Raw genomic sequence first — 12100 nt, 5'->3', positions numbered from 1 at the left:
CTCAGGTATTCATCAGTTACAAACCAAGTGTTCAGTGCTCAGTCTTTCTGCAAGGACTGTGGCCCACCAGGCTTCTCTGTCCAAGGGATCTCACAGGCAAGAATACTGGAGTGGGTTGCCATTTCCTCAGCAAAAGGAGGGCACAGTCTCAGACATTAAAATTATTTCTGTTTACATACATACCCACATACCTCACTTTTCATTCTGTCAAAAATAGAGATTTCATAAATCCCAAACATCTGAGGGGAAATGGATAATTTAGTCAGACATCTGAGTAAACAGTAAGTATTGGGAAATGTCATTAGGACAATTGTTTAAATTCTTGAATCAACTGCTTTGCTTTTGTTAACACAGTCCTTTTGCAACCCCAACTTTAACACAAAAGTGATATTTTTATTAAGTCCTTAAACTTACAAAACCACAGAGGATTTCCTGTTTCTGACTTAAGAATTGCTTTCTTTCTTTCTTTGCAAATCATGTATTGTTTGTGCCTGATCTCTATTTCCAGGAGGAGCCTTGTTTCTGCCGCAGTTTAATTACCTCCCCTAGGATGACCTCTATGGTGCCTACCAGAAGAGGATCAATGAGTCTGGGGTTCATACCTTGTTCATTTTTTTTTTTTAAGCAATCTCTCTTCTTTAATGTGGGAAGTGGGAAAGCATAGAAGGAACCATTTGAGGCTTGGGTTTTGCCATCAGAACACCTGAATTCAAATCCCAGCCAGTTCTGCTATTGGTACAACATTAGGAAAGTTAGTCCATCTCAGCCTCAGTTTCTTCACCTGTAAATGGGGATGATAATAGGATTTTGTTCACAGAGAAGTTGTGAATGTTATAAGAGAGAAGTGCATGTAACATACTTGGCTAAGTTCTTAGCACAAAGCGAAATCACATGTATATTTAATAATGAGGTCATTTCACTTAATATTTTATTTGTAATTGTTCTCCGTGATGTTCTTTTTGTTTTGTTTTGACTGTCTCCCACCCGTGTGTCTCTGCTCCACCAAGTATCCTGATACCCCGTCCCTGCATAGATCGGTTACGCATTGTCTACACAAAAGATTTTACTATCAGCTGGCCATCAATCTTTTGAATGAAAGAGGAGCTTGTTGGAAGTGAATTTGGGGAATTGATCTGCAACATGCCCTCAATCATAAATTAGTGAATGTGTTAGCAACAGTTGGGCAGAGCAGCAATTTCACGGATGATATTTACTGCTTTGGGGATGGGGAGTAGATTGTAGCCATTTAATCTTGGGTAGGAGAGCTAGAGTTGGATCCAAGTCGGTTTAAGAAGAAAGTCAGAGCTGTAATCAAGACATTGGGAGTGAAAGCAAGGTGACTTAAGCCACAGATAGTGTGGAATAAAGTTTTCAGATGTGGCTGAAGCAGATGATGTATGAAGGGCTGGAGTATAGATGGCAAATGCACTCTAAACATATGCTACCTTTCCCCTCATTCCTTATCCATGATTTTTCTATTTGATGGTACGACTGTTTCCTTCAGAACCCAGGAGGTCCTCAGAATGTTCTCCACACAGTCTTCTGAACAGCCACTACCAGTCAGAGCTAGCATGAAACTGATTTGTCTGGCTATATGTCTTTTTTTAAATATATGTATTATTGACACATATTTGCTATGTACACAGGTATACAGCAAGGTGATTCAGTTATACACATATATTATTTTTCAGATTATTTTCCATTATAGGTTATTATAAGATAATGACTACAGTTCCCTGTGCTATACAGTAAACCTTTGTTGCTTTTTGCATATCTGTTTTTTTTTTATTAGAAATCTAGCATTCTATTCATACTAAGTCAAACAAGTAGAATCAAAATGTAATAAATTTTTTCAGTTCAGTTCAGTTCAGTTAGGTAAAAATTCATAGGGTCCTTTTTTTTTTTTTTTTCCCAGGCAAAGCTTTACTGGGGCCTATGTCACAGCAGAGGATAGTGAGAACAAATAACAGTTCCCTTGCTTGCCCACTCCTCAAGGAGGGGCAGGCTTGTTCTTTATATGGAGTGAGGATAGGGATGGGTCCAGAGGTTGGGCAGAGAGGTGACTTAACTGGTTTGCCCATGCCATGTGTCTTTCAATCCAAAAAATGTTATGAATTAAAGCTGTCACAAAATCTTACTCATTTGAAAGCAGAAAAATCAGCAAATTTTACTTAGTTCCCACTTTTAAGGTCATGGGGAGCCCAATCACACATAATTAAGCTTTGATTTACATGGGGATCTTAGAAACACACATACATATACACCCACACATATCAAGACCAAGAGTTTAATGAATGACATATTGCTGCCTTTGCATGTTTCCTCTTGCTTTTTAACAGATTGATGAAACATGGTTTTCTGTATATTTGCCGTGGACCCTATACACATTCAAAATAAAATTTCAAAAATAGTTTGGGGGCCAGGGAGCCCCCATAGTGCATCAGGTAGGAACTGGGTAAGCACGTAGCCCCTGGTTTCATGCCCATCCCACACTAAGTATTTTAGTAAGAAATCATGGTCTATAAAGTGAGCCTGTATAAGTTCCAGCTTTCTCCCCTGTACTTTGGAACCTGTTTGTGTCTGTACAGATGGTCTCTGTCAGTTGGAATAGTCATGGGGAAAAATGTAGCATAAGTGAACAAAATTAGCAAATGACATAGCAAATAGAGAACAGCACACAATTTGATTGGGGGCAGATCTCGGGACTGAGATATTTCCCAAGTAGTAGTGGATAGCATCTAGAGAATTTAAGGAGCTACCAAAGCATGGATTTTAAGGGTGCATGGATTTTATGGGAATCAGATAATTCTGCAGTGTGTATTCTAGTAGACCGGAATAACCCCCATGCTTGCACTGTGTTAGGACTGCTCTTCCATTGTCTGTATGTGTATGAATTAAAAAGCAGTCCTGTCTGTACTCTAGGAAATGAATTCATGCTGAACAAAATTTCCAAAAGTTCATGTAAAGAATGATTTCACAGCAACTATCATATCAGCCTCCTGGAAAATTGCCCCTGAACTTCAGTTCCACCTCAGTCACTCAAAGGAATTTAAAAATTGGCTCCCAGCCACCCTTGTTCTTCAACATGCATTTTCAGATATGCCTCAATAATACAAACTTTAAAGCCTATTGATTGGGAGTTAAAATCCATTCCTGCCACAGCCCTGCTGCTAAGTAGATGTCAACGCCAACTTCACTGTGCCCTGGTCAGGCCGCCTCTGCATCAAGGATCCTTGAAGAAGGTGGAAGGTATCATGGCTGTGAAGAAGCCACTTTGAACTTCATAACAAAATTTTAAGAAAAGCTTTGAACTCTGCCAGCTTATAGCTGCTATCAATGGTTAGTCAAAGCAGTGTTTCTCATTTGAAATCTCCAGAGTGCCTTGGGATAGGGAAATGGGAAACTTGAAATATGATTTCCTGTCCATCACCTCCCCTCCTTGTATGTCACCTTCTTCCATTTTTGTCACCATGCAGTTTAGGCAAACAGCATGCAGACTGGTGAGAGAGTAGATTTGGGAATAGGCAAACCTGGCCCCTGGCCCTTGCTGCCTATGCAGTGTCATTGTGCTGTGCCTCAGTTTTCTCATCTGCAAAATAGGGATGATAATCATTTAACCTCACAGAATTGATCCTGATTGCGCTGTGAGAGGCAGGTAGTCATTATGCAAAAAGATTAGCAGTTAAAATGATAATAATGATGGTAGTATTTTTATCAGCTTTGGGGGGAAGTCACGTTGATTAAATGTGAGTACTAATTCTGATCACATGCTAATTATTCAGCCTACCCTTGCCAGAGCATCTGGCAAGAATATCATGCCTTATATGGCTCCTGAACAGTTATGAATGAATTGGATTTTTAAAATCAAACTTCATTCATCCATTGACCTACTTCAGGAATGAGTCTTCTTGGACTGTGTTACAGAGCCCCTAACATTTAAGCTTTAAGCTACCTTGTTTCCTATCTCTTTCTGCCACTCCCACCCTCAAAAAGGGTAGTCGGCTAGTGGTTTGATGTGTCTGTGCTGTTGTTCATTGTGTTTCCTCTCACCAGGAGCCCCTTTCCTCTTCTCTTGAAGACTGCCTGCATACCACCTTTCCCAGGAATCCTTGCTTGACTCTCCATCCCTGCTTTGACTTGGTCTCTTTTTCTGGGCCCTCATAGAAGCACATTCTTACATGGGACCATCGTGCTCTTTACCATGTGCTGCTGAAATGATGTATTTTACTGTTTGCCTCTCGCACTAGACTGTGAGCTCTCTGAGGGCAAGGATGATGTCTTGCTTACTTTTGTATCCTCAGTGTTTAGCAGAGTGCCTTTAGGAGATGCTTATACATTTTGCAGAGTGCCTTTAGGAGATGCTTATACATTTTACTGATTCAAAATGATCTATCAATAACATTTAATGCACTGGAGAACTAATCATGAAATACAATTACAAAAGTGATGACAAAAATATACATCCAGATGTAATATCTGAGGGCTTCCCAGGTGGCTCAGTGGTAAAGAATTCACCTGCAGTGAAGGAGATGCAGATTCAATCTCTGGGTCAGGAAGATCCCCTGGAGAAGGAAATGGCAACCCACTGTACTATTCTTATCTGGGAAATCCCATGGACAGAGGAGCCTAGAGGGCTACAGTCATAGGGTCACAAAGAGTTGGACACAACTAAGCGACTTAACAATAATGAGATGTCTGAAAATGCCTTCACAGGTACAGTGCATCTAAAAGCAGGAACATGGGTTTCTTCTGCCTCGGGCATGTCTTGCCTGAGTTGAAACTCTAACCTGTTTCTTGAGTTTGCCTTCTTAATACCTTCCCTCTTTTCGACAACCCCCGATTTAGGGCATATCCCCTGGGCTGCTGTTCTTGGCTCATTTTTCTGAGCTTTCCAAATGAACAAACCAGCAGGCAAGCAATCACAAGGACCCCAAGATATAAGGGTGAATCAGGTTAAAGTCCACACAGCAGTTACCTTCACTCAGCAGTTCTGCTGCCAGGAGCTACCTGCCACAGAAAAAGAGGGGTTGTAGCAGCCTTCTGTGCAGGAGAAGAAGTTCTTGACTGAAGGCCAGCCCCAAGACACTGCCCACCTCCTTCCAGGCTGGCTGCTCCTCCCTATGGCTTGGTGTGGATGGTCCTTGTAAGAATTTCCCAGTGATGTCCAGAAGAACGACATGATGAAGACAGTGGTGAAAGAAACAGTCACTCAGTCCTGTCTGACTCTTTGGGACCCCATGGACTATAGCTCACCAGGCTCCTCTGTCCATGGGATTCTTCAGGCAAGAATACTGGAGTGGGTTGCCATGCCCTTCTCCAGAGGATCTTCCTGACCCAGGGATCAAACCCAGGTTTCCCTCATTGCAGGCAAATTCTTTACCATCTGAGCCACCAGACAATGGTGGCACTGGCCACTTCTTTGAAATGCAAATTTGTTGCCCTTTCTGCCTCTCATCCCCTTGTTCCCTAGACTAATGAGTTTGATTTTAGTCTCCCCTATTGATCTGTTCATTCTTTCAACAGATGCTGTTTGTTAGAAAGATACTGAGGATATAGGGGTGAATAAAATAAGTAGACGTATCTCCCTTCCAGTAGTCATAAGGGCTGTCGAGAAATTTAAACAAGATGACAGGATAGAGCAGATAAATGGGCAGTTCTCAAGAAGGCAAACAGGGAAGGCTTGAATGAAAAGAAGCAGGCTTGTGAGTATCAGTGAGGTTGCAGGTAAGGAAGAATGTTCCACTAGAGGGGATGGGAAGTGTAAAGACTCTGAAGATGGAATGGTGTGATGTGTGCAAGCAGCAGAAATAAAGATAGTACTTTGGCTGGAGAATAAAAGTGGAGCATGGTAAGGGCCGTTATCAGAGGTGAGATGGGAGAGGCAGCTGGTGCCAGTGTAGACGAGACATGCAGGGCAGTGTAAAGAGTTTGGGTCTCTTTCTACAGAAAGTGGGAAGCCACCAGAGGGTGCCAGGCAGGAGGGTGATATGATCTAATTTCTGTCAGTAAATTAGCATTCTGGCTGCTGTAGAGAAAGGAGGGAGACAAAGGGTCAGAGACAGGTGTGTGGCAAGAGTGGAAGCAGGGAGAACAGAAGGGAGCTAGTCCATTGAGAGATGGTGGAAACTTCGATTAGGACCATAGCAGGAAAGACAGAAGGAAGTGGATGTCTTCCTGGCTGATCCTATTTCAGCTGTGTCGATGGACACTTCTGTTGTCATGTCCATTTTCTGAAATATACAACTATGGTCATACGAATTTGGACATTTGGAAAAACCATCAATCACTCAAAAAAATACATCTGGAGCTTTTTTTTTTTATATTTGTATTGTGAGGTGATTGTAATGTGACTTTCTCTGGATGCTCTCATGACGCTCATTGCTGACCTTTGACCCCTCTGTCCTCTTTCCCAGGTCGTCCCATTCCACCTACATCCTCGTCTAGCCTCCTCCCATCTGCTCAGCTGCCTAGCTCCCATAATCCTCCACCCGTTAGCTGCCAGATGCCATTGCTAGACAGCAACACCTCCCATCAAATCATGGACACCAACCCCGATGAGGAGTTCTCCCCCAATTCATACCTGCTCAGAGCATGCTCAGGGCCCCAGCAAGCCTCCAGCAGTGGTAAGGAAACCGTGGCGTCTGAAAATGTGGTGTTGTGTTGTGTGATGGTCTGGAGTCTCCTGCGAAACAACACCTCTGAAACCAGGGCTGGGGAGAATGTGGTGTGGGGAGCGAGGAGGTGAAGTGCCTTTGTCATCTGGTGACATTGAGGTTTCAGGGTCTATTTGTTGAAGGTCGTGGTTACTAAAGAGGTGTAGCTTATCTGAACAGAGCTTGGCCCTCCTTCAGTGGGAAGAATTTCCCCCCAACTGCACGTGAGAGTCTGCAGTTCTCAAAGCTGAAGTGCAGAGAGATGACAGAATATTGAATGTTGTGTTACTATAACTCTGGTCATAGCTGACAGACATTCTCAATGTGACCAATGTATATGCATCTCAGATTTTTTTTTTTTTTGATGGTTGGCTTCTGACTCTTTCTTCCTTGCTTATTTAGATGATTTTGCAATTAAAATATGTTCCCCTGATGTGAATGTTGAATGTCTTGCCAAGCCTGAAGCATTTGAGGGTGACCTCTCCTCTGACCCTCTACTTGTCGGACTTCACTTGAAATTAAAGAGCTGATTCCATGGTACCATGATAAATACCACCTCTAAATCATTGGTTCTCACCGTGGTTTTCACATTCACACATCAGAAGGACTGGTCACAGCATTCTGTCCCCCTTTTGAGGATTTTGTGGTACTTGCCTCAGTTCCAGATCTCTAAATATTAGGTGGAATTGCCCCAGACCCAGAAGTAGCCATGCCTTATTTTGATTTCTGCTGTTGGTGGCTCACAAAACACGTGAATGTAGGATTGGGCAGCATCTAGGGTTAAGGACCCACAGCCCAAGGAGAGACATTTGCGGAAATTAATTGCTCCCGACCCCCAAGGCTTTGGAGTTATCTTTGGAGTTGGTCACTCATGGTGTTCATTAGCATATCCCATCAAAAGCATCCAGAAAGCTCTGGATTTCCATGCCAAGGGCGTTCCTTGATGAGATTGTATTTGGGCTCCATCCATGAGTATATGCCACCAATGGCCTCAACCTCTACAATTAGAGAGGACCTCCTAAATACATTAAAGATGATTCATTCAGGAGATGAAATGATGGACTGCTACTTATGATGGCCCATGCCCTTCTTCAAAGCCAGCCCTGATATATTTGGTAAACTCATATTCTTTTTCAAAAAAAATTACCTAATCAAATCTCTCATCAAATGAGCAATCCATTGTTGATATTATGAAGGCCTTTAATCTACCATAAATCTTTATTAGAACTCATCAGAGCTTCTAGTTTGAGAGAAATGTGATTATGGCACTCTTAAAATGACATTACATCATTGGGGTGATTGGTTTATCATTTGGAGAAGAGACATCAATCATAACTAGCATAACCACACAGTAAATGAATTCAACCTTTCTACCGCGGAACAATGACACTGTAATTGCTCAAAATCAGGCTTAAAATGAAATCGGAAAATGCTCTTTCTTCAAATATGATGTTAACTTAATGGAATATATTATAAAAAATCATGTTTGAGGAAATTCTATATAATTAAAAATATGTGGAAATATATTCCCTTTTTTCTTTCATCGGAACCTGATTTTAGCTACAGGATCATTTTTTTTTCCCTTTGCTTCTGAGATTATGTTGCATTTAATTGAACTATCCTCACTTATGTTTTGCTGCTTTTTATTTCATACTATGTAATCGTGATGAATATTGTATTATAAAGGACAAGAGGCTTTTGAAATGAGGTGCACCTGCTGATAGCTTTTTAAAAACAGATGATTATTAGCAAGAAAATGAGCTTTTAAAAACTATCTCCTTTTATGCATCAATGTATACCCAAGCCAAGATGATTTCCATAAGAGGGGTCAATTCATACCTCAGGGCTGTCTAGAATGATTTCTTGGTGATAACGCAGTGAGTGATTTCTTTTCTGTTGTATCAGATTGTAAGTGGTTGATAGGGAATTTTTGTTGATTTGCTGCCTAATCAGGACCTTCTTCTGGTGGACACAACAGATGTGTGTGTTCGGACTCAAACTTACCCATTTTTCTTCACTCGCACCAATTTGTTCTGCTCACTTTAGACTGATAGCTATTTAAGCTTCAGGAATAGGGAAAAATACCACAGAAAATTTGAGGGTACATTTTCATCCCACTTAAGACTGCAGTGACAGGTTTTCTTCACCTGAGGGGTAAAGATCCAAATGTGCACTATCCTTGTTCTCGGAAGGTTACTTAATCTGAGAACTGGTTAAAGCTCTGGCCACCTGGCAGCCATTCAAAATTCTTGATTCTGGCTTAGTGCTAAAGTGAGTGCAAATCCATTTTGAATATCCGTGTGCTCACATGTGTGTGTGTGTGTGTGTGTGTGTGGTGGAATGGATGTGGGGTCCAGAGCAAATTGGGAATTCTATGAAGATCTGAATGTTGTTGTCATGAATTTAAATTTGACATAAAGGATTGAAAATAGAGTTTGACACAGAAGATGCAAAGTGCAGAGCCATGCCTGGGTGTTCTGAATTGGGTTTGATGAAAGGGGCTGGCTTTTTCAGTAGCTGTGGAGGCACAAAGTGACCACGTGATTGGTTGTGTTATGTTCAGCTGCTTAAGAACATAGACCTTTCGAAGCCGGTCTCTTGACAGTGACCCTGTGCTTTGAAGATCTGGGACCAGTTTGGTCCTTGTCTCTTTCTTAGGTGAAGTAAAACCCCTTCCAACACCTTCAGCACATACATGACAGTAAAAAAATTCTTTCCTGCTGCCCTGATTGTTGCTCTTATGACTTGGCATTAGTGAAGCCCATCATTAGGAGAGTCAGTGTGCTCATTTCCTGCTCAAAGAGCTTCTGTTCTAAAGAGACAAACTGGACATAAACTACACAGTAAAATGTTTTTGACAACATGAACATCTCAAGGCAACAACAAAACTTCACCGTTATGGCTCCACTGTCATTATTTTCTATGACTGTAGTGCATTCTTTAGTGGACGGTGCTAAAACCTTGGCACCTGTGCAGCCAGATTGCTCTAACCTTCAATCTGTGCCAATCGTGCTGGTACCCAGGCACAGCTAGTGAGATGCTTATAAGAGGTGTGCTTCCCATCCCCTCAAGCATTTTCTTCCAGATAACTGAGCTCCGGCAAGTGGTTCATCCTGTGTTCTGACCTTCTGCCAGAGCAGGTCAGCTTCAGAGATGTTTCTTGTCTACAACAACATAATTTCAGATTCTGTGAAATAACTCATCTGGAAGAAAAAAGTCTGGAGCCCAGTGGCAGCATAATGGAGGCTCCTGCAGATGGACGCATAAGACTACCTTCCAAATAGGAATGGGGTTTGCATTTTGCTATCAGCATATGAGACAGAAAATACCCGGGCAGCTGCGTTATAGTCTAAAGCATTGACTTACCTCCTCCACTCTAGAAAGGTTGAGTTTTCATTTTCTTAAAAGTCTAAATAAAGGGATTTTGAATACTCATTAGTAACATCAAAGTATGCAGAAGAAACGTAATCAGTATGCCTCTGCCAGGACCCTTTCCACTGGTTCTGTGTGACTAAGAAGCTATCTCCACTGGAGAGTGTCACTTTGTTAAAGCGCATTGAAGGTACCCAACTCTTTTTTAAAGAGCATCACCTTGGTTAATTCTAAAGAACATAGTACTTCAAAACATCAAGCCCTGAGTTCCCTCGAGTGGTTCAGGAATTCGGTTGCCTAGCTCATTAAACAATACTCTTGTTTATCTGGCATCATAGAGCAAAAAACTTCACTCATCCGTTCATCCATTCAGCCAGCCAGCCATTCATTCCTTCTCTTACATCTTCCCTATAATTTGGACGGCTTCTAACAAATTTTTTTCAAAAACTGGAAAATTATAAGAGAATAAAGGGAAAAATCTAGGGAGAAAAGCATACATACAGGCTTATATACATAATGTCCAATTCCATTATTTAAGATAGAAAAACTTGATTCTAAGCTTCCCAGAAACCAAAGGAAAAAGAGACAAACCCCAACACACACAACATCTGTGAGATAAAAACAAATCAACTGACTGCTTCGGGGAAATTCTGCGAATCCTTATATTAGTGAGGCCAGAAAGACGACTGATTCCCAGAAACATGCTATAATGCACGCGAAAGAGTGTCCTGTCAAAATGTCTTACGACCTCCCTCCTCATGAGCCATAGAGGACATTTTCAGTTAAAAAACCTTTCTACTAATATTCCAAAATTGCACAACCCCAGGGCAAAACTTGATTTGATCCATAGATAAACCTTAGTTCTATAAGAGACCATGTCAACTGTTTGTCCAATGGGCAACAGAGCTTAAATATCATTGCTCATAACTAAATGTTTTATCAAAATTAGTCAACTTTGGGGTGGTCGTCCTCACCCAGAACCTGAGAAGCAGATGTTCTATATGACAGCTTTGTCTTGACAGCCTTTGAGATGTTAGAAATGACATCCTCTCCTGTGGACTAAAGCACTGCCCCAAGACAGTCTCATTCATCTGGCCCCTCCCACCATCCACGGGGCTGGATTTGGGATGAGGCATAAGGGGATTGCCCAGAATTTTTTTAAGTTAATGAAACGATGTCCCCTTGGATTGGATTGGCCAAAAAGTTCATTTGGGTTTTCCTGTACATGCATATGGAAAATCTGAACAAATTTTTTGGCCAACCCAGTGTATTTTAGGCTTAGGGAAGAATTTTTCCTCTAATATGATACAAATTTTCTTGCCTCCTTAAATAGATTATGCCCACTCTAATTTAATTTTATTTAGGATTTCCTAAATAGCTCACAGCAATTCTTACACACATGGATGATCTGACTATGTTGATAATACTAACTTGTTTTCTTTTTAAAATCCTTCTACATTGTGAGACTGTGGTGGTTTTTCAGTTGCTAAGTTGCATCCGACTCTTTGTAATCCCATTGACTGCAGTATGCCAGGCTTCCCTGTCCTCCACTGTCTCCCAGAGTTTGCTCAAATTCATGTCCATTGAGTTGGTAATGCTGTCTAACCATCTCATCCTCTGCCTCCCGCTTCTCCTTTTGCCTTCAGTCTTTCCCAGCATCAGGGTCTTTTCCAGTGAGTCATCTCTTCACAGTTTATTGCACCTCTTTTAAGGTACCGCATGTTAACCTTGTTCTTTTTCTAGACTTCTCTTTCTTCTCTTAGGTTCAAGTCATTATGCATAAAGCTCCTCTGTAGGATTCTGGTGTTAGGTCCAAAATAGATCAGTAAGTGTCTATTAAATAAATGAATTCATCGGTGTCTTCAAGAACTGTTAAGTGTAATGCTTTACATCATGTGTGAATGGAAAAACGGGATAATGAGGGAGTGAAGGCGGTTTAGAATATCCCAACTCAGAGGAGCATACAGACCATATTCAATATACCTATTTTTTGCTTGGTTTCTCCTGTTTTTGATCCTTTAGAACTTTGTTGATCATCTTTAAATGAGAAGGTGTTGAATAACACTTGTACATAT

At 41.3% G+C, this 12100-nt stretch overlaps 1 protein-coding gene across 1 annotated transcript in view; it reads left to right on the top strand.

Annotated features, from left to right (window-relative positions):
* The window catches only part of TENM2 (teneurin transmembrane protein 2), a 497500-nt gene that overhangs the window by 56349 nt on the left and 429051 nt on the right, over window positions 1-12100 (top strand). The window contains exon 3 of the mRNA XM_088838514.1: window positions 6414-6623. Coding sequence (XP_088694640.1) covers window positions 6414-6623 — 210 coding nt within the window. The remainder of the gene's footprint in view (window positions 1-6413; window positions 6624-12100) is intronic.

The sequence above is a fragment of the Moschus berezovskii genome, chromosome 8 (genome assembly GCF_049115385.1).
Source record: "Moschus berezovskii isolate FMDL1 chromosome 8, NW_MosBer_1.0, whole genome shotgun sequence".
Taxonomy (NCBI): Eukaryota; Metazoa; Chordata; class Mammalia; order Artiodactyla; family Moschidae; genus Moschus; species Moschus berezovskii.
The sequence above is the reverse complement of the archived record's forward strand: the minus strand, read 5'-3'. Positions and strand labels throughout refer to the sequence as shown.